Source organism: Zingiber officinale, chromosome 10A (assembly GCF_018446385.1).
Source record: "Zingiber officinale cultivar Zhangliang chromosome 10A, Zo_v1.1, whole genome shotgun sequence".
Taxonomy (NCBI): domain Eukaryota; kingdom Viridiplantae; phylum Streptophyta; class Magnoliopsida; order Zingiberales; family Zingiberaceae; genus Zingiber; species Zingiber officinale.
Genome location: NC_056004.1, coordinates 57867594 through 57889882, shown reverse-complemented (window position 1 = coordinate 57889882; position 22289 = coordinate 57867594). Strand labels below are relative to the sequence as shown.

Genomic DNA, 22289 nt, shown 5'->3' with positions numbered 1-22289 from the left:
AATTTTTTAGGAAGTGAAGAAGACAATAATTGAAAGGAGGAGCGCCGACTTAATCCAATTGTGGTTGGATTCAATTGCCAAAAGTTTAGAGAAGAAGAAGGGGGCCGGATCTCCTGGACCAGAAACTCCTGGTCCCTCCCTGGACCACATACCCCATATAAAATCTTCCCTAATGTGCGAAGCACGTGCACACGCCAACGCATGAAAACAAAGCCCTAGTCTCTTCCAACTCTAGCGTCGCCTCCCTCCCTCCAGCGCCGTCTCCAGCACCGGCCTCCCTCCAGCGCCGTCTCCAGCGCCGCCTCCAGCGTCATCTCCAGCGCCCTTTCCAGTCGCCTCCCTCCCTCCAGCGCCATCTTCAGCAGCGCCGCCTCCCTTTAGCGCTCCCTACAGCGCCGACCTCCAGCGCCATCTCCAGTCGCCTCCCTCCCTCCTCGCAGACATCCAGCACAAGCTCGGCAAGTATGTTGCCGCCGAGCTCGGCCCCGGGGCCACCTTCGCCCCCTGTGATGTCACCCAGGAGCCCCAAGTCGCTGCCGTCGTCGACCTCGCGGTCGTCAAGCACGGCAGATGCTTGCCCCGGGGCCACCTTCGTCCCCTGCGACGTCACCCATGAACACCTAAATTGAGCCAAATTGTAATGACAAATGACCAAACACATTTCAGTATGCTTCTTTCTTAAGCAGAATTGGAAGAGAAAACCGGGCAGATGCTAAACCTTACAGAGGAGGATGCTGATTCGTTTGCTAAACATGCCGAGATGTACTACAAGAAGAGGCCACAGCTCGTGAACATGATCGATTCAGAGGACTCAGAAATTGATGATCCCGAAGAAGAAATTGTAACAGAGACGAAGTTAAGAACGACGCCAGATGAAGGGAGTAACGGTCATTTGGTGAAACTGAAACAAGAACCGGAAATATTCAAAGAGGAGAATGTTAAACTTAAGGTTGAAATAGCAGGGAAAAATGAAGAGAAGAGGGAGGTCATCAGACAGCTTGCTTTGTCTTTGGATATGCTGAAGGAGGAGAACGTTACCTTGAGGAAATGCCTCAAGGACCTAGAGAGAAAGAGTGACTTCTTTGAGCTTAACAAGCTGACCAGGGATATGTTCTCTGGAAAGCTGTTTCGTTGGAAATCAAAGAATCAAACTACAATTGTAAGTTTGGCGAACTAAATCAATCGAATCTTTCATTAAACTAATTTAGAAATATGTTTTTCTTTAAAAAAAAACAAGATAATAATAAACTGTGAGACAAAATGAAATGATCTCTTTTTATTAATGAAAATCAGTTCACAGCCTCAGGATTTATCACTATGGTGAAAGTTTTAAGCATTTAGATGTAGTGAATCCTCCATCCACCACGAGATTATGGTCGCTGATGTACTTAGCTTCATCTGAAGCCAAGGACGTCGCCGCCTTCGCCACCTCTTCCACCTCGCACTTCGTCCCTCTGCCAACTCCGCCGAGGACACTTCGATCATCTCCACCGCCTGCTGCTCTTCCATATACGGGAAGATTTCTCTGATCGCTTTGATCCCGAATGACGTCGGCAACCCGACCGGCGAGATGCAATTCACCCTTATCCCGTGGTTGCTCAGCTCCGCTGCGGATAACCGCACTGCAGTCGCCGCCGCCGCCTTCGACAGTGAATAGGTGAGCGGCGCCAGCCTGCCGACCAACCCGGTGATGCTCGCCGTGCAGAGGATGCTCCCGGCGTGGCCGGTGCTGGAGGGAGGGAGGCGACTGGAGAGGGCGCTGGAGATGGCGTTGGAGGGCAGCGCTGGAGACGGCACTGGAGGGAGGCCGCAGGCGACGGGGGAGGCCGGCGCTGGAGATGGCGCTGGAGGGAGGGAGGCGACGCTAGAGTTGGAAGAGGCTAGGGCTTTGTTTTCATGCGTTGGCGTGTGCACATGCTTCGCACGTGAGGGAAGATTTTATATGGGGTATGCGGTCCAGGGAGGGACCAGGAGTTTCTGGTCCAGGAGATCCGGCCCCTGGGTTCGGATCCTCTGTCCCCAGAATGCGTCTGTCCCCGTGTCCCAGCTAGAAAACGACAAAATTAAAACGTGCAAAACACGTGCTGCTGTGCCAAAACTCACTCACAGCTTCTGTGCCAAAACTCACTCACAGAATACTTTTTCTCCCCGAAAGCTTTTTCTGTGCCCTAACCCAAACTCCAGCCGAACCCCACTGCTTCCGTTGTCGACGGTCGCCGTCGACGCCATCTCCGTCCCCTCCTAAATTCGACGGCAGCCATCTCCTTCCCTGCCCGAACTCGACGACACCCATCAGCTTCATCTCCCGATCTCGACGGCAAGCAAACTTCATCTCCCGATCTCGACGGCAAGCAAACTGCTTCATCTCCCGAACTCGACGGTCGCCGGCAGCTTCATCTTCGTCCAGTTCGGTACCTTTCTTCCTCCCCCTTTACCATTCTTCCTCCCCCTCTCTCCCCTTCTCCAGCCAAGATCTAAATGTCTCTGTTATTTGATTTGGGTGAAAACGAAGCATAAGAAAATGGAACCAAAGGAATTCTGTGTTTTGATTTTGATCTATATATTTGTAGTATGATTTACCGTACTTCTCTTTAGATAGTTTGTTGTGAGGTTTTTGAATCTTGTTGCTGTTGGGTTAGGGCACAGAATTCCTTTGGTTTATCATTCTTCTAGTAGTTTGCTTAATTGTCATTTGGTATTTGATTTTATAAAATAAATATTTGCAGATCAAGTTTTGTGATATTTGCAGATCTAGGTTGCTACCGCATTCCCTATTTTTTTTTAAATTTGCATTTCTTGGTTGTTAGGGCACATAATTCCTTTGTTTACAAAAAAAAAACTATATAAAATAAATATTTGCACATCATTCTTTTAGTTGTTTGCTTGTCATTTGGTATTTAATTTTATAAAATAAATATTTGCAGATCAAGTTTTGTACTATATATTATTTAGCTCTTTTTTTTGTTTAGAAAAGATGGTGTGTCATAAAATTTAGGTATTTTAATGTAAGTTGTAGCTACTTTGAATATTTGCATATCATTTCTTTAGTAGTTTACTTGTCATCTGGTATTTAATTTTATAAAAGAAGCTCATTGTGTGCTTGTTGGTCATTAATATTTCGGATGTGGATGCTACCTTCTTCATCAAATGACATTAGAGTTTTCTCCACTTAAAACATGCAATTTGATTTTTATCTCATTCATAACACTGTTATCTAATTTGGGACTCTGATAGGATTATCCTAATTAGTTTTAATGTAACATATTGTTACACAGTTTATGAATAGATGGTAAATCAAGTTTTTGGCATACAGTACTATACATTATTCATAAAATTATGTGATTTTTTGTTACTTATGCAAACTGCTATTGTTTAGTTTAATTTTATTAAATTTTACTTCTTAGGTGCTATTGAATGGCATCATCAAGTAACAGCAATATCGACCATACCAAATTTGAAGTTGTACGATGCAGGGACTGCGGACTGAGAGCATTGGTGCTAGTCTCTAGATCGATCAAGAATCCAGGACGACTATATTATGGATGTAAGCAGCATGGATGGTTAAAGTGGGTGAGGTCTGATACTGGACCAAATAAAGACACCAGTGATATACATTTTAGGATATTGCCAAGAGTGGAGTCAAGGGTACAAAGTGAATACATTGCTTATCCTGGACATAATATGGGGAATTGGAATGTATCGTCTATGATATCGATATTAGTGATAGTGAACTTAATTCTTTTGGCTGTATACATGTTCTGTTTGTTAGTTGGTTTGTTTAAGTAGTGCTAGTGTTGTAATGTCATAAAAAAATGTAATTATGGATGATGTCGACATTTAATTTTTTTTGTTTATGGATGGACATTAGTCTTGTATCATTAGTATTTTTATCTCATATATACTTTGTCGCTAACTTTTATATTCAATTTTAGATAGATGTATTCATGTCTCATTGGTGCATCATATACAAATTTACAAAACTTTTAAGTTATGAAAAGTTAATCATGTTTCTGGATTATGAACTTTATGCAATGTTTCATGAAACAAAATGTCATGACTTAATATAGCATGTGTTCACATGTTTCTGCCTATAATTCTAATTGTATAGCATGACTTGTATAGCATGTTTCATGACTACAACCACTGACCGTAGTGGGCTCATGTGATGGATTGTAGTGTGCAATGTGGTCTATGTTAGCATCTTGGGATGGCTAGAGAGGGGGTGTGAATAGGATCTTGCAATGTGGTCTAGTTCTCTGAACTCACACCAATACCATCCATGGTCTTCTCTGGTGTCTCTGAGCTCAACTGATCACGGCCAGTGAACGTTGAAGTTCGAATTGCATCACTTGCAGCGAGATACAACATAAAAGGCATTTCAAATTAACCAATGGCACGATACCTGCAACCTGTAACTTAAAGATCTCACAGCAGATAATTCGATCAAGTGAATCAGCAAAATCAGAGAAGCAGCAGAAACAAATGTTGTGGATCGGTCAACAGACCGATCCATAGATCTCTGGACCGATCAGGACTCATTCTGATCGGTCTGGAAGGAGTCTGATCGGTCTGTGGATCGATCAGCCTATGGGTGGATCGGTCCACAGACCGATCCCCCCTCTCGCTTTGAGTCCCAGCGTCCCAGCGTCTTCTGATCACTTCTTGCTGATCTGATCGGTCTGTAGACCGATCAGATAACCCATAGAATGCTTCTGTGTGGTTACTGATCGGTCCCCAGACCGATCAGAAAACCCACAGAGACTTTCTGTGTGGTCACTGATCGGTCACGAGACCGATCAGGTGACTACCGTATCACTGGATCGGTCTGCCGACCGATCCAGATAACCAGAGTATCACTGGATCGGTCAACAGACCGATCCATAGATCTCTAGACCGATCAGGACTCATCCTGATCGGTCTGGAAGGAGTCTGATCGGCCTGTGGACCGATCAGCCTGTGGGTGGATCGGTCCACAGACCGATCCCCCCTCTCGCTTTGAGTCCCAGCGTCTTCTGATCACTTCTTGCTGATCGTAACATAAAATTTTGTAGTTGCTAAGCTTGTGCTGATGAATCATCCTATTTAAATGAGCACATAACAGTTTTCCTTGGCCTTCTATCAATAAAAAAAAGTAATTTTTCTGAGAATTTAGCGACATCATCCAAACTGAATTTAACAAGATTCAAAAATTTGTGTCAATGTATCGTAAGATTGTAAGATCCAATAAATTAGCCACATCATCCATAGTTACAAACAAATAAAATACTCTACACATCTTCTTCACACATTGCACAATGTCCACTCCAACTTCGAACTGCACAACAAGTCTTCATTCTTCCAGTAACCAGTTCCAACTCTGTGCAGCAAAATAAGCCAAATAAGAGAGTAAACTCTTAACAGGAGATCTTGTGTCTATCCCAAAACTACATCCTTCCTGATGCATTAAACTGTTAACAAGAGAGTAAAAGTTAATTAATTTTCGTTATGTCAATAGATAAGGAATATCTGACTACATAAAAACATATGGAGCATATAATTTTGGTAACACCTTACCCATTAAAAACTGTCTTTGTCTTGGAGCGTAGCACCAATTAGACTCTCATCACAGTTTGAAATCTGAGAAGCCAAAACACAAATAGAAGCTTGTGGTAAAGCTACCTGCATCATCAAAGTGTGACACAAATGGTACCAGTTACAACCAATGGAAGAATCCTTGTAAAAAAATGAATTATTTATTAAATCAAGCGCCAAAATGGAATGAGACATGCTTTCCAACATGGATTCCCAATTGTTTCAACACCAGTAGACATGCCGAATTATTACAGAGCACACTACCTCCTCACTATGCCTTTTTATGTCACTCCACGAATGAATCATAAACACCATTAATGTATCCTAATAAAAGCTCTTCTCAAAACTGTAAACCCCTTTCTCTTTGTCATAACACCTTCAATATAGCTATGATTTGTAGGCTAAAACCATAAATTATAGTTTTAGATAGTGATAATATAATTATCTTAATTTATCATACTAAAACAATACTTAACCTGATGGATCATCCGTTGACATTCTACATTGGGCATGTTGGAAATACTTTCATAATGCTCTTCTATAGGCTGTTATACAAAAAAAAAATAGAATGAATTAATTCTATATGCTTTCTCAAAGGTAATGACAAAAAATAAACAGTAATTTAGTAAGAATGAGGATAAAACCTTAAATGTTGAAGTTTGGTTGGTTGTCCTCGCTGCTTTCCTTTTCTTTGAAATCTTATCTAATGCACCTTTTAACCTCTTACCTGAAACTGTTTTCTTCTTTGTTTTAATTCCTTTGACTCCAAGAGAGTTTCCTTCGTCAATTTCGAACTCTCTTTCAATTGAGTGTTGGACAGTTGGTTCATTAACTTGTAACCTCTCATCCACAATTTTAAACATACTCAACAAACCATCTTTAACAACCTTGTAAGTGTCTTCTCTCTCCGCTGCCTTGGTAACCAATTGAACAGACAACCCACTCAATTCTTTATATCGCATATTGCTGCAAGTTTTTGGATCGAAACTACCTTTGTTTGCAATTGAATCAATAACTCCAAAGTATCCACCCTTTGCTTTTCGTGTCCACCTTTTCAATATATACTCACTTGGGATCTTCATGATATTTTTCATCGTAAATATTTTCAAAATGTGAGAACACAAAATCCCAGCAAAATCATATTTTCTACAGCTACACTCAATTTTTTGACCCGATGAATCATGTGTAACTATATGATGGTAACTCTTTTTGTGAGAAGTAATTTTGTATTTGTATGTGATTCAATATCCTCACAAATTTCTACACTAGAATCATGAGATTTGTACCACTCTTGTTCAAAACACTTGTATGCCTCAGGAGTATAAATACAACTTGCATGCTTTAAAATTTCAATTGGATACACTAAACATGGAACACTTGTATTTGATCTAAAATCTGCTTTTAACTCCTCATACCGACGATCATCAAGCAGTCTTTGAAAGTGATTGAAAAAGTCTAAAAACTTGTGTTGATAAGTGAAGTACCTTTTCAAAATATTATTCATGCTCTCACTTCTTTGGGTTGTAGTCATATCCGCACAAAACATTTGTCGTCCATATACTAAAGCTCATTTTTCCTTTATACAAAACAGACGTCTCAACCAATCATTGTCTTCAAGTGCATACTTGGTCAACATCATTTTTCAAGTTGAAATAAAATCTTCCTCTTCATCAAAATCATATATACATGAAGAAAAATCTTTAGTAAACTCTTTGAAATTAGAAAAACCTCCACTCAAATGTATTGCGACATTTTGATAAATGTGTCAAATAAACAAACGATGATGTGTTTTAGGCCATCTGGAAGCGAAAGCCTTTGCCATTGCTACATCTTGATTTGTAAGAATAGTTGTTGGTTTTTTATCATACATAGCTTTGGTAAATGTATCAAACAACCACTCAAACGTCAAAGAGGTTTCATCATATAATAAAGCTGCACCAAAAATTATGGATTGCTTATGATGATTAACACCTACAAACAACGCAATTGGACGACCTTCATTGTTCTTCTTGTATGTTGTGTCAAAGCAAACAACATCTCCAAAATTGACATAATCAGCTCTCATCTTAGCATCACACCAAAAAATATTAGTTATCAAATCATCTTCATCAACTTGAATAGCATAAAAAAAATGAGGATCATCAAATTGCATTTTCTGTAAATATTCCAATACACCTCCTGTATCACCAACTTTCATATATCTTGTTCTTTTGGATCGCAAATAGTTTTTGTAATCTTCAGGAATAAAACCTAAATTCTCCCTCCCACCTGCTTGTCTCGCCATAAGATCATGAGATGCTTTTGGGGGGATTCCCACATCGCTTGCCATCTCAATCTGAATTGCTGCAGAAGAAGATATATTCCTATGACATCTGTAGAGATGAGTTTTGTTTGGACTTGAAAGATAATGATTATGCTCTTTAACAAATTGCTCCACCCTAAAGTTGCCATTTTTTCGACAACTAACCTTCATTTTAGCATCACAACCAAACCTTGTTTCAGGACGACTTGATTTCACATAAACATCTCGTTTGTCCTTTCCCCTTTTACCTTGCGCACTACAACAAAAAATCCTGTCAACTAATTTACCAGATTTATCATTGTGGCTTTTACTCCTTCTAATGCCAAATCCAACTTGTTTAGCATATTTCAGATAAAATTCATAGGCATCCTCTTCTGTCTTAAATTCCATACCTATTTTGGGCATCAATTCTTCTGTGATAGATGGGTCAGAATTCATCAATAACATACTAGAGTTCATACCCTCATCAATAACATCAAACTCATATATTCTACTATCTTCATTTACATCAAAATTCAACCTACGACAACTCGTAGATTCACCCAACGACAATTCCATAATAATTACCTTGATCCTGGAAAAAAAAACAACCAAGAAATGCAAATTTAAAAAAAAATAGGGAATGCGGTAGCAACCTAGATCTGCAAATATCACAAAACTTGATCTGCAAATATTTATTTTATAAAATCAAATACCAAATGACAATTAAGCAAACTACTAGAAGAATGATAAACCAAAGGAATTCTGTGCCCTAACCCAACAGCAACAAGATTCAAAAACCTCACAACAAACTATCTAAAGAGAAGTACGGTAAATCATACTACAAATATATAGATCAAAATCAAAACACAGAATTCCTTTGGTTCCATTTTCTTATGCTTCGTTTTCACCCAAATCAAATAACAGAGACATTTAGATCTTGGCTGGAGAAGGGGAGAGAGGGGGAGGAAGAATGGTAAAGGGGGAGGAAGAAAGGTACCGAACTGGACGAAGATGAAGCTGCCGGCGACCGTCGAGTTCGGGAGATGAAGCAGTTTGCTTGCCGTCGAGATCGGGAGATGAAGTTTGCTTGCCGTCGAGATCGGGAGATGAAGCTGATGGGTGTCGTCGAGTTCGGGCAGGGAAGGAGATGGCTGCCGTCGAATTTAGGAGGGGACGGAGATGGCGTCGACGGCGACCGTCGACAACGGAAGCAGTGGGGTTCGGCTGGAGTTTGGGTTAGGGCACAGAAAAAGCTTTCGGGGAGAAAAAGTATTCTGTGAGTGAGTTTTGGCACAGAAGCTGTGAGTGAGTTTTGGCACAGCAGCACGTGTTTTGCACGTTTTAATTTTGTCGTTTTCTAGCTGGGACACGGGGACAGACGCATTCTGGGGACAGAGGATCCGAAGCAAAGAAGAAGGGGCCTAATTTGAATACTCTTAAACCTTAATTTATGCTTGGGTCCGGTTCATTTGGCTCAGCTTCAGTTCAACAGTGAAACTACGGTTCAATTTGGTTCAGCCCGGTTCAGTCAGTGAAGTGGTCCGGTTCAATTGCAGTGTTAAAAGGTGGGTTCCGGTTTAGTGAAGAGCAGCTCGGGACACTTTCTTTCTTCTTGTTTCTGTGCGTGATTTCCTTCGTCGTCAAATCCCGACGCCCCCATTCTCCTCTCCTCGCGATCTCCTTCAATCCGGCGATGGCAGCATCCCCGACGGCTTTTGTGAAGGAAACGACCTATCTTAGGGTTCTTCAACGGCGGAAGGGTTCTTTTCCGGCGGTGGAGAGCCCTCTCATCTCTCGGGAAGAAGCGGCGACTTCAAGCTAGTGTTCCGGCAGGAGTGGTTAGCTCTGGCAGGGCTCTTCATCGGAGGTGGCAAGGCGTTCCTATCCCATCCCTTCCTCAAAGGAGACTCCTGTGGATGGCGTTCCGAAAGCAGAGGACTCCACAGAGGAAGCCGGCTGTCATTTCTTTCTTCTCCGGCGAGCACTTTCTGAAGTTCCACACTAGTGTTGCTAAGAAGCTTCCCGCAAATGGCGTTGCGAAGGTGGGCATAATTCCAGCAACCTCAGTGGGTGTATCCAATTCTGGCAGAAGCCAGCTGAAGCTCTGTGTTCCACTTCCGGCAGCCTAAAATCAATCCAATTCAGGCAGTGAACTCCAACAGCAAGCTTGATGTTGTCTTTCTTTTCATCTCTCTGCTATTCAACTTCGCGTGGTTCGTGTTGGTGGAAGCAGTAGAGGACAGCACATTCGGTATTTGTCCACCTGCTATGGCGTTCCAGATCCGGGCCTTCGTGTGACGGTGGGGTAGTCGAATTGGTGTTTGATCATGGAAGAGTGGTTTGGATATTGTAGTTTATTTTACTATTGAATTGTTCATGTTTAGTAGTTAGCTTAATTTCGTGTTTAATCTATTTATTTCCTTATGATAATTTCGTGTTTGATCTATTTGTTATTTCCTTATGATGCATACCTGATTGTTTAGTTTGGTACTTTATTTAGTTTCATTTATGTATGATTATTGATCTTGTATCATAGGGTAATAATGTGGTACTAGTTTAGCTTTTATGCATAATTAGGTTGTGTTCTTGGTTGTGTTTAGTTTAATTGTACTTCCTTTATTATTGTAGCTTTCCTTATGCGTGTTGAGATAGTTGCGCTTGTTTTATGTTTGTGTTAATTTCTTTATGCATGTTTCTTCTGTAGAATGGATCCTTATAGCGTAGAGTGACATTGCGCTGTAAGTTCATCTTTGCTGGTAGTTAGGATTTCATTTATTGCATTAAGTTTAGAAAACCCCAAAACAAATTCTCATTGTTCGATTCTGTCTGAAAACAAATGTCTTGTCATTAATTTCACGTGATAGACGATCCAGTCCTCTACTATACTACTTAGTGTAGGATAAGGGGGTTGGTAGATTAGAAAATAATTAATTTGATGTGAGCGAGTGACAGTCGCACATTATTCATGATGTCGCGTCAGCAAAATGGCTAGTTCGACCAATAGGCTATACATAGAACCCTAGTCCTCTTCATTTGATACAACACTTGTTCTTCAATTGTTTACTGCTTTCCAAGTTTCTCTGTATTGAATTGCTGTAAGAGGCTACTCTACCAGAAGGAGACTTTTAGTGAAGCTTTCAAAGTCTGAGACTAGCAATCTGATTGCAAACTAAGTAAATCAATCTTGTCTCTTACTTTTTTTATGTTTATTTTGATTAACTAATATTTATTTATTTTTGCTAAAATTGGAAAGCAAAAGAAAGTGTGTTTTTTTAACAGGGCAATCCCCCCCTCCTTGCCGGCCGCACCGGGACCAATAGTTTGTGCTTCCATTTCAATTTGGGAGTATGGGTGAACTACATATTATCTAGTTCGTTATCCTCTTGAATTAATTTCTTGCATGGCATAAGGTGTCAAAATATCATAATATTTTGAAGCCTCCTCCCTACAGTTAAAGAAGCATTGAGCTACATTTCTTTTAGTATTATCAATTAAACTGCTAATGGGAAGTTCACGTGTATCCTTGAATAAAGTATTTAAACTCTCTAAATAATGAGTTAGGATTGTGTATCTTCTCCTAGTAAAGTGTGCATTAGGTCATCTTTTAAGATCAATATTATGTAGCTAGGCATCTAGGTATCTTTCAAGTAGGAACTGTATTACTCAGTCATATTGGAATGTTGTATTAGCTCTTGTTGCTACCCAAACAAGACTAAAGCAAGTCTCTCCTAGGTATTTGTTATCATGCTACAAGACGAGTGGTGGTAACATAAAGAATGATGGGCAATTAGGTAGACTTTCTTAAATACTGATATAATACCTTGATATCTATCTGATATGATGCTCAATGGCTATGGATAGAAAGCAAGGTTTTTCTTTATATGATCTAAAAACTACTCCTAAATAGACACACATTCAACTTCAGCAATTCCAAAGGAAATTAGGATGATGTTGTCATTACCATTGCCTATTGTTGCCATTAACAACACACCAAGATATTTGTCATAAAGATGTGTAGCATAATTCAAATCAATTTGCATAAGTAGGACCTAAATACTCTTCCACATGCACTGAAAGCCTAAAAATAACGTTGGAACTTATTATCATCATTTTGTGGAGTACGACATAAGTATCAGGGTCCTTCACTCTTAACTCATACAAATACAGTGGAAGATCTCTATAAGTTTGATCATAATCAACATTTTTCTTAACTGTTTTCTCTGGGGCTACATATGCTTTCTTGTATGATATGCAAATGCCAAACCTAGCTTTCATATCTCTTTGAATACACCTAGGTTTGTACTATTTTGAAGAAACAAACTATTCTTCAATTTGAGATTCTACAAATGTGGATGTGCAAGCTTTGTGAGTAGGTGTTTCCCTAAGGGTGTCATATTGTTGTTCTTGTATATATTTTAGAGCAGTGAACTCTAACTTTCTACTGGCAACTACTCTTCATGTACATAGTTAATTGAAGCAAATATCTTTAATTTTATTTAGCTAGGTGTCAACTGGATTGTATGTGAATTTTTTTAACATATCATGTCTTTCAAATGCATCCTTAAACTCTTGTTGGGAGGGGAAACTTATCCAACAAAAACTTCATTTGAATTTATTACCTCTACAACTGGCCTTTGTATTAATCGTGAATTCATAATATATGGATCATCAACAATTAGAAACTCCTTCTCTAAATCACTGTGCAGATCTAAGTTAAAATCAACTCAAATTGGATATCATCAACTAAAAATTCTTCTGAATCTGTATTACATTCTAATTATTGTGCAATCCAAATGTCATGATCTTCTTGCTCACTCCAAGTTGACTCAAAGTATTCTCCAATATAGTACTAGTACTAGGTAACTCATCTTCTAATATACTTCTTCATTTAGATCAAATGTCAAATTACTTGTATTTATGTTTATGTTCACCATATTAGTATACCCAGATGAAGATTGAATATTACATAGGGAGACATTTATGGACTATTGAGTAACTCACTGTCTCTTCACCAAATTTGATTCAATGGATTCAAAAAATGAGAAAACTTCATCAGAAATAGGATCTTCCCTGAAAAAAAAATGCAATCAAAACAATGACTTAGACTATGGTAGAGATGATGTATAATTATAGTTTTGATCCTCATATAAGAAGTTATGGGTCCTAGGATGAATTTTTGAAAACATATTATGTCCGGCTATGAAGAACTTGAATCTGAGACTTCAGGACACGGTTAGAATGAGCACTACATAAACCTAGAGGACTTGGATTTGTTCGCATCTGAGCTGGCAAAGGCTATCATTAGGTTTTGACAGAAATCTATTGATGGATCTAGTGAATTTGGAATTCTAATATATGGCCATGGAATGGAAGAGTTGAGTGTAGAGAAAGTAGATATGATATGCAACCTTAGTTCTGAGCCTCTTCCATGATGTTATGGTGTTGCTTTCTATGGATCAACACCATTGTGGTAATACTTTTGAATGATCAGAACCAATGTTCCAAGAAATCAAAAAATAGTGGTCTTAATTTCCAAGGATTAATATCACACCTTTATGGTGTTGGTTGTAAGGATCAGCAATACTATGATGCTGAATTTTGAAAACCAGCACCATAATTGTTAATTTTTAATAGAATGTTCAACACCACAGTGCTGCTGGAATATAATGTTCAGCACCACTGTGTTATGGTTTAGAACTACTATACATCTTCTAGGTTTAAAAGTTCAATATCAAGTAGTAAGTGTACATTGAAGACACCTCTAAATATATATTTTTTTCATTTGCTCAGCACATAATATCTCATATCAAAAAACAAATCATTAACATTCAGATGATTGTATTCACATCGTCAAATTGTTCTTTTCAAAAACTAGAGCTACACAGCAATGGACAACAAAAAAAAATCCTAAAACAAATACTCGATATTGCAGACTGTATTTTTACATAGTAGAGAAAATCTTGTTACAAATAAACAAATATTGTAGCCTATATAATACATATATGAGAAAATCTTGAAGAGAATAAATGAGAAATTGTCGAATGAGCTGCTATGTTGAAACCTTGATCAATCTTCTTTAGAGAACAACCCATCTTCAAAAAGTTTCTTCACCTTTTTACTCTATTGAAATCCTGCCGAAATATGTTTTGTGAGGAAAACAGGAAGACGTAAGATAAGCACGGGGCTCAACATGACGTTTGGGTGGCTTGGATAATAAGGTTCAGATGCTTTAGAAAAAGTGAAATTTGATCGGCTATTGGCGAGAGGGATAAATTGAAAAATAAGTGTCCTTTAGGAAATTTAAAAGTTACATCCACCCATTGAGAATTCCATAACTTTAAAGGTAACCTTTGATCAATCGACATTACCTTTTTCTAATTGTACTTTTGCAAAAAAGATCAAATAAGTTTAAGAATTACGGCTACACCTTTGAAAGTTATATATAGAGAGAAAGTCTTATTACCCTACTTACTCATCTGTGAGCAACCAATGAGTACCTACTCTTAATTTTATATATATATATATATAAAATTCTCACCTCCTTTTACGTGAGAATTGAAAACCATATTTGGACAATCCTAAATCCTAAAAAAAATACTAAATCAATTTGCCACTCAGCAGGTGCCCATGGATTACCAATAAATGAGTGAGTATATATATATAATCTCATTACCCTACTCCATGTCACTTAAACTATGATCTATCAATGTCTAAAAATCTTTTAATCAACCTTCTATTTAGTTGTCACGTAAAGAGATAAATTAACACTACTAAAATGGAGTAGCTAGTACAATAAAGTGAAAGATTGATAATGAATATACAGAGGCATCCAAAATCAATACAGATAGCAACCACACCAACTTTCTGTTTTACACATTAATTTGGAGATTGGCCACACTACTGAAGAACTCTTGCACACTATGCAAAGAATAAATCAATTGACAAGTGATGCATATAAAATTTGACATCTACAAGTTTTGCACATAACTCAGTATCATCCCAGCATACATTATTTTAAGAAAAGGAATGTCAACTAAAGCACCTGCAGCTTACTAAGATGCTCCAGTAGAGAAGTAGCCTTGCGCTTTGCCCGGTCAGTACCATTCTTTGCTAGTTCAGTCAAAGGTATAAGGGCACCTAACCTCCCTATATATGACAAATTTTCATTATCTTTCTTGCAAAGTGCTAGTAATATAGCTGCTGCATTCTCCTTGTTGCGAGGCAGGCCAGTCCTTATAAGGTCAATGAGAAGAGGAATAATGTTCGCCTTGGCTATAGCCACTTTACATTCTTGATGACTGACAAGAACAGACAATATTGTCAATGCTTCGTCTACCATGCTATTGCTCAATGGATCCTGGAGCATCTTAAGCAAGGGTGACAAGATTCCAGCGCGAACAGCTCGAGCTTTGTTTCCTTGATAAATACACAAGTTAAACAAAGCTGTTGCAGCATCCTTCTTTCCCCTGTTGCTACCACTGTAGAGTAACTCAATCAGTGCATCAAAAGCTCCAGGTATACTTCCAATAGTAATTTTGTTTTCATTAATGAGTGATAAGCTAAAAATGGCTGCTGCGGCATTTTCTCTTGCTTCCATGCTTCCACATTTAAGAACTTGAAAAATTGGAACAATAGCACCAGCCATCACTATTAATTCTTTGTTGTGATCATAAATAGAAAGGTTAAGTAGTGCCGTCACTGAATGCTCTTGGATTTTATGGTCATTAACTGATAAAAGTTTAACAAGCACTGGAATAGCTCCTGCTTCTGCTATTAGAATTCGGTTGTCTGTACTCCTTTTTGCAAGGGATCTTAGTTCAGCAGCAGCTGATTTTTGATCCTCTAATGTCCTACTTGAGAGATTATGCACCAGAAGCCCGATAGCAGCTCTGTCCCCTGTAAATTCATGGAAAGTGCCATCACTCTTCCTTATCCATCCACTCACTGTTTTGCATGGCTGCTCAACCTTGTGTGTTTCACACCACTGCATAATTAGACTTCTCAAAACATAGTTTGGTGTTAATGTAAGGTTTTGAAGCTTTTGCTGAGTCTTTGGACATGTTTTGTGACCACAGTCAATCCATTTTTGGATATAGATCCGTTCATAGGTCTGCAAGTTTGAACAGAAGAAATTAAACATCTAAACAACCCTATATAATCTAGTATAACCTAAAACTTCAAGCTATAATTTTATTTTCTTAATTACCTGTCCTGTGGAAACAATAACAGGATCCTTCATTAATTCCAGGGATATTGGGCATCTGAAATCTTCAGGAATCAGCAAAGACTGAGGTTTCTTAGTTTCCTCTATGTCAAGTGAGGTTAAGCTGATTTGATTATCACCATTAAAAGCATATGATGGAGAGTCAGGTATATTTGGCAGTTCTTTGTCCATCTGATGGTTAGGCATTCCATTAAGTTGTTTGATTAACTCAGCTATATCTTCAAAATTCTGATCACCATTCACCATATTTTCAATATAAAATACTGGCAAGCTGCTAGTCCTCTGCTGTTTGAGTTCCTTGCAATGGGTTTGTGATAACATATCATAAATCTCCAAAAATACTCTTAAATTTGAAGATCCTATTTTCTCAGTTGCTCTCCTTAGCTGGACACAAATTAACTCAACCTACAAAGAAAGATTTCACCATAGAGATAAGGGATTACCTAGTATAACACATTAACACTGAATCTGATTCCCATGTTCCCCAAACAAATATTGACTAGAAAGAAGAATTCATTGCATATTACCTGTTCTTGGACTTCTTCTGAAATTTGAAAGTATTCATACGATAAGTTTCCAATAACTTTCTCAAGCTGCCATGTTACATACTGGAATTGGATAGTGATATTATTTTCTTTCGCATCCTATAGCAATACACCAAAGGTTTCCATTAAATTAATGACTGCAAACAGTTGACAGATTTCACTATGTTAAAAATGGAACAATGTGAAAGAAAAATATAGCACAGAAGTTCATAAGCAGTCAACAAGTCTACCAGAAACTTAAGTTGTTATTCGAACTACAAAGAAAATATTTTAGGTTGAGGAATCTCTATCATTTCTTATTGGTATCAATATTATAAAAAACATTTGGTAGGATCAATCAAAATAAGGTAGAGGTCGGAATTTATTGCCTCAAACCGCCCTTTGTAGATTGGAATTAGTGCTTTTGGAATATGAATCACCCTAAATGTAAAGCCCCATAGTGGAATCTTCATCTTCTATAGTAAGAGCAATTCCAACAGTATCTTGTGTGCGGAATGAAGGACTTCAAAGTCCGAGTCAATAGAAAAATGAATACATACAAGAAAATGACAAGAAATTAACACAATTTTAATGGATTTATAGCTCCTATGACAATAGTCAAAAGATTCTAACACAATATTTTAGTGCCAGTGATTCCATATTTTCATGCACCAATACAAACTGTAATAAAATTTGGTGGTTGACAGATTGGAGTGATAATTTGTTGACTTATAGCAATAAACAATTTTGAAGCATGTAGTAATAAACAATTTGTTGACTTTAAGGCTCAATTCACCCCCAAGAATGGTGTGGAATAGTGGTCTAACAAATTTCCTCTAGGATAAAACGAGAACACTCACTCTTCTATGACTTGCATTGCTAAGAGTCCATGGTCCATCTCACTCAAAGAAAAGGTTGATGGAATCCACCCACTAAATTATGTAAATCTGGTGATTTGAGCTTCTTCTAGAGGGACGAAAAGGGGTGTTTCTTAGAGGGGGAGAGGAGACTTACAGCTTGCTGTGAACTTGCACTTGCATCTAAAGTGATTATCACAAACCCACTCCTAGACCTATGCAAATGAGTTCAACCCTTATTGTGCCTCTTGGGTTACATATATCCAAGCTTGGTTCATGAGGCAGAGTTTGGCTTTCTACGTGGCAATAAAATAAAAACATACCTTCACATGATTTGCAAAGGTCTATATATGTGAAGTGAAAAGTACATTAACAAAGCACCATCATCTCACATGCAACAGGTAAATATTATTTGGCACATATGCTGGTGTGCAACATGTGGGTGCCATGTCATGCTAGACGTGCATGCCCACAAGAATATATGATCACACAGTTGTGCCATACACTTTGGTGCATCACACAACTCATGTGAGTTGTACGTGACCTAGAACTGTCTTATGCTTTGCACTAGATTCTATCAAATGCAAAGCATACGATATCTCCACTAAATCCACCTTTTACTAAACATAAATTTATATAAGAATTCATATTTAAGCGTCGCAATCCCCTCCAAATTCTAAATATAAAGAAAGTTCCCCATGAAAATCTTAAGAGCTCCTGGAGCTCTCTTTCTTTCTTCGTTCTTCTCCATGTTTTGAATACCTTTTCAAAAACATCTTTTATTTCAAATAATTCTAGCAGTGCGCAGGGAGATTAAAAAGTGAAAATTTTGAGCATCTACCTTATACGATCCCAATGGTTGTCTTTTGGTAGGACCAACACTCACTAAGAACACATGATACTAGATAAAGTTTAGAGCAAACGTAATCACATCAAAGATACATATAAAAATAGGTAGATAACATAATTTTTTATCTTTGCTAAAGTTCATCTGTATATTTTAAGTATAGTTCTCTGTGTAACATAAAAGAAATACACAAAGGAAATCTCAAAGTTAATGATCTATGTATGATTCTATAAAATTGTAATAATAGAGGGTGTTAATTACTGACAATATTCAAGAAGGTTGTTTGATGCAAGAATTCCTATTCATGAGAATCCGAAGATCAGTAAATGAAACTTGCTGTCCAATCAGCTGGATGAATAAACCTTGACATTCCATAATAATACTACAGAGAGAATACTGCAATTTGAAATAATTTTCTGAAAAAAATCCAGACAGAAATATTCAAGAAATATAAGAGGAGAATGCCACTCTGAGATGTAAAATATATAGATTCTGTTACAGAATGAAGAGGTGAGTATAATTGCATGGGGACGTGGGGAGAAAGGAACGGAGGCAAGTGCATGGCATGTGATACTTCTTTATAATTGCTTGTTGGAAACACAATGATATGGAAGTGAGAAATGTAGAGAACACGAAGAAGGAAAAAAAAATTAAAGAAAAAAGCAATAAAGATAATAAGAATGAATAAGTGAGGAACACTGATTTTTTTTTTGGTTTGGCAAGCTTTTCTATTGAAATACTTCTTATTATGAACAGAAAATTTACATAACAACATAGCTTTTCTACAATTAATCACAACATGATTTTATCTCTCTTTTTATAGACTAAGGAACCTAGGGTTGACACATATCAGATACTGAAATTAACAAGTCATATGCTATATATGAGATCTGTCTGAAACTTCTATAGAGAACGCCAATTTGATTCCATAGAGAAAATGGGAATTTGAAACAACACCAATTCAGTCAACTGAACATTTGATTTGATGGAAAGTGTCATCATAGCACCATCTCAGTTCAGTTAGCATCAAATAAGGTCAGATAATCATCTCATAGGATGGTAAGCCTGTTAGGTTCAGCACAGCACCAGGACAGTCAGACTAGCATCTTATAGGAATGACTTGGCACCAAATCAGGATGCATGAACACCTGGTAGGTAAACATAGATATGCTTGAGTCAATTAAAGTTGAAGTTGTTTGGGATTCAGGAGCATATCCCACCAATGGTATGATTCCCTTGCACCCCAACAAGCCCATTAAGGAGTTTCATCCCTAAAATACTGTGTTGTGCATCAAACTGCATAGTGCATCAAGCAAGTCTCTCAGCTCCAATATGAATGAGTGTGGGCAATAGACGGACAAAGTATTCAACTAGAAACTTATGGCGCTTTCCAACCAAAAAACATGGGATTTTGGCATATTATTTGAAGTTGTGGTTGTTACATCAATCACCCTAACCTAGAGAAATGTGTGCTTGTGTTTCTAGCATGGTAGGTGGTTGTGTCATCAAATGCTTGAGCGATTAAGAAAAATAAATATGTGGATTTGTCAATTATTTCATATACAACACAATTTGGGTCAACTTTGATATATCTCTTGATATTTGAGAACAATTCATGAAGTAATTTGATCTTTGGAGGACAAAATGCTTCCCTCTAATTCTTTATCAATTGATGCACAGTTTGCCTCATAAGACAAAACTGCATTTTGTTGATGAAAGTGGTCAGAATATTGTAAGATTGGTGGCATCAAGAAGGAAAAATATGAAAGTTTGTGTCATTATGTTGCAATTGATGATAGATAGATATTAGAAGACTGATGCTTACAATAATGTACGTACCCTGTGATGATCAACTTTATAAAAAAAACGTTCTCGTTAAGCAAAGCTATGCATCCTCTAATTCAGTGGGAGTCTATGTAAATTTCCTACTAAATCACAATAACATAGAAAAAAGAGTATGGTTGTAGTGATGATATATCAAGCGGGACACATTAAGTTTATCCATTACTTCACAGAGTACCCTACATGTTAATATTGGCTTACTAAAAGAATCAATAGAGGTAGGAAGGACTAACAAAGGAGGCACTGTCATGCTTCGCTCGCTGGCAGATCAGAAGACACCTTTTAGCCGCCTCGAGGGCCATTAAGAGATCAGCCAAGCACGAAAATGAGTCCAGCTGCCGCAGCGCTGAGGAAGAGGCCTCATAGGAAGCGGGCGGCAGCTGGGCTGCGTCGCCGGATCGGACGGCAAAGTCCCGGATCTCCTCGAAGAAGTGGCAGAGAAGCGAGATCTTCCGGGAGAGTCGGAGGCAATCGGCGCCAAGGGAGGCAGGAGAAGCGGCGGAGGCGAGGTCGGCACCCATGGTGGCTATTTCCCTGACGAGGACCAGCATTGCCTCCGCCGTGGCGCCCAGGCCCAGTGGTGAGGCCATTGAGTCGGCGGCGGCCGGATCCCTCTGCGGCTGTGGGGCGCAAAACGGGGGAAGTGAGGCGCAGATTCCAACGGCATATCGATAAAATAGAGGGGAAGAGGCGGAGAGATTCGCGGGAGAGAGCGGACACAGCGCGAAGACGATTAAACAAAGCGACAAAACTGACGCAAACGTGGAAAAAAACAAATAATCGAAGGTTGTAATTCTTAACCAAACATTTAAAAAGTGGAATGATCAATTTTTAACAGGTTTAAAATTTTATCGAAAATTAAAAGCAAAGCAGCGGTAGTCGTCCAAAACATGGTTGGAGCACAGTTGGAAGGCGAATAAAAATAGGGCAACATGTACGACGGGGACGCCACCTACGACCAGAAGAAACAGAGTCGCGTCTAATCCTGAAATCCCGTAGACAAATTACCCTCCAACATACCCCATTCCCATCGGTTAAAGATGGGGGTGACGGATCATTTATATTTTTCCCGATAGCAAGTTGCTCGAACACTTTGTTTAATTGAGCACCCGCATCGCTTATGTGGGTATATTTGAGGGGGACCAACGTGAGGGAGCGGTTTACTTTTGGAGTATTTATTTATTTTTTATTTTTGTGTTTTCTTGGCTGTTAGGAGAAAGAATCAGTTGGATACAGCTTGCCCACCCACTGGACCGCTTCACCTGGTTGGTTGTGGCTGGCAATACCACAAGTGAATAGAAAAACCAACTAATTAATAATCAATCAGGAAGGCCAAGGGTGAGGAATTAGGGGAATGTTTAGCTTATTTCATTTCGATTTCATTAAAAACAAACTATGATGGTAGAAATTTAAAAGGATTGCTGTTTAATTATCTACATCATTAAAGAATGTTTTTTTTAAAAAAAATATATTAAAATAAGTACTTCATCTAAATTTTTTTTATTAAAATACCTTTATATAAATTATCAATCAATGTTATAGGATTTATCCTATTTACATCAAAGGATAGATTCAGAAATTAAAAATTTCCTCTGTTTCATTCATGTAAGTAGATTAATTTTATTTCCTTTCTGTTATTTATTTTATCTAAAATAATAGACGGATAGATTTATAAATTCATTCATTGATCTATTTGAATAAAATTTTATCCATTCAAAAATGGATAGAACTCCTCTATCCATCCTTGTCATACACTGCCCTTAACCATGCGCATGGGGTCGAAAGTCAGCAACCTTATATAGTAAGAGGGAAGCCGGCCAGGCAGAGGAGGGAGATGAGGCAGGCGAAGAGCTCTGGGTCATGGTCAATGAAAGGGATGGAAGAAGCAATGCTACCTTAGGCCAAGGAGGCAAATGAGGAGAGAGTAACTAAGAGCCATGAGAGGGAGACCGGTTCTATGAAAGCGAAGGAACAATGAAGAATTGCGATAGCTGGGCCCAGCGAGTGGAATGAACGAATCCAACAAGAATCTGATTAGAAGGCAAATTGCCATTGCTTTAGGGCTTGAAGATGAGGAAGGAGAGAGGAGGGATTTGATGACAGCGACGCATGGTGCTGCAAGTGGATTTAACGAAGGGTG

At 38.5% G+C, this 22289-nt stretch overlaps 3 protein-coding genes and 1 pseudogene across 3 annotated transcripts; 1 reads left to right on the top strand and 3 right to left on the bottom strand.

Moving 5' to 3' along the window:
- The first annotated feature begins 667 nt into the window (after positions 1-667).
- LOC122026674 lies at positions 668-1177 on the top strand (annotated as a pseudogene).
- A 4090-nt stretch (positions 1178-5267) lies between these two features.
- On the bottom strand, positions 5268-6665 carry LOC122026673 (protein FAR-RED IMPAIRED RESPONSE 1-like). Its single transcript, XM_042585402.1, has 4 exons — positions 6216-6665; positions 6048-6116; positions 5565-5658; positions 5268-5356 (listed from the first exon to the last, which is right to left on the bottom strand). The coding sequence occupies exons 1-4, from the start codon at positions 6663-6665 to the stop codon at positions 5268-5270; spliced, it is 702 nt and encodes a 233-aa protein (XP_042441336.1).
- A 671-nt stretch (positions 6666-7336) lies between these two features.
- Positions 7337-8263, bottom strand: LOC122026672 (protein FAR1-RELATED SEQUENCE 5-like). The gene has a single exon (XM_042585401.1). It carries the CDS (start codon positions 8261-8263, stop codon positions 7337-7339), a length of 927 nt encoding a protein of 308 aa, XP_042441335.1.
- A 6625-nt stretch (positions 8264-14888) lies between these two features.
- On the bottom strand, positions 14889-20947 carry LOC122027173 (U-box domain-containing protein 10-like). Its single transcript, XM_042586072.1, has 4 exons — positions 20383-20947; positions 16607-16723; positions 16062-16484; positions 14889-15965 (listed from the first exon to the last, which is right to left on the bottom strand). The coding sequence occupies exons 1-4, from the start codon at positions 20737-20739 to the stop codon at positions 14889-14891; spliced, it is 1974 nt and encodes a 657-aa protein (XP_042442006.1). The 5' UTR covers positions 20740-20947.
- Positions 20948-22289: the final 1342 nt, after the last annotated feature.

What these genes read in the sequence shown, in the direction of transcription:
- LOC122026673 (XM_042585402.1), bottom strand. Translation starts at nt 6,665, where the DNA reads ATGAAAAATATCATGAAGATCCCAAGTGAGTATATATTGAAAAGGTGG. An exon ending in ACCAAACTTCAACATTTAAG is followed by an intron (nt 6,117 to 6,215) that starts GTTTTATCCTCA and finishes TTTGTATAACAG; the next exon opens with CCTATAGAAGAGCATTATGA. An exon ending in GTCAACGGATGATCCATCAG is followed by an intron (nt 5,659 to 6,047) that starts GTTAAGTATTGT and finishes TTGATGATGCAG; the next exon opens with GTAGCTTTACCACAAGCTTC.
- LOC122026672 (XM_042585401.1), bottom strand. Translation starts at nt 8,263, where the DNA reads ATGGAATTTAAGACAGAAGAGGATGCCTATGAATTTTATCTGAAATAT.
- LOC122027173 (XM_042586072.1), bottom strand. Translation starts at nt 20,739, where the DNA reads ATGGCCTCACCACTGGGCCTGGGCGCCACGGCGGAGGCAATGCTGGTC. An exon ending in AGCATGACAGTGCCTCCTTT is followed by an intron (nt 16,724 to 20,382) that starts GTTAGTCCTTCC and finishes GTATTGCTATAG; the next exon opens with GATGCGAAAGAAAATAATAT. An exon ending in TTATTGTTTCCACAGGACAG is followed by an intron (nt 15,966 to 16,061) that starts GTAATTAAGAAA and finishes TCAAACTTGCAG; the next exon opens with ACCTATGAACGGATCTATAT.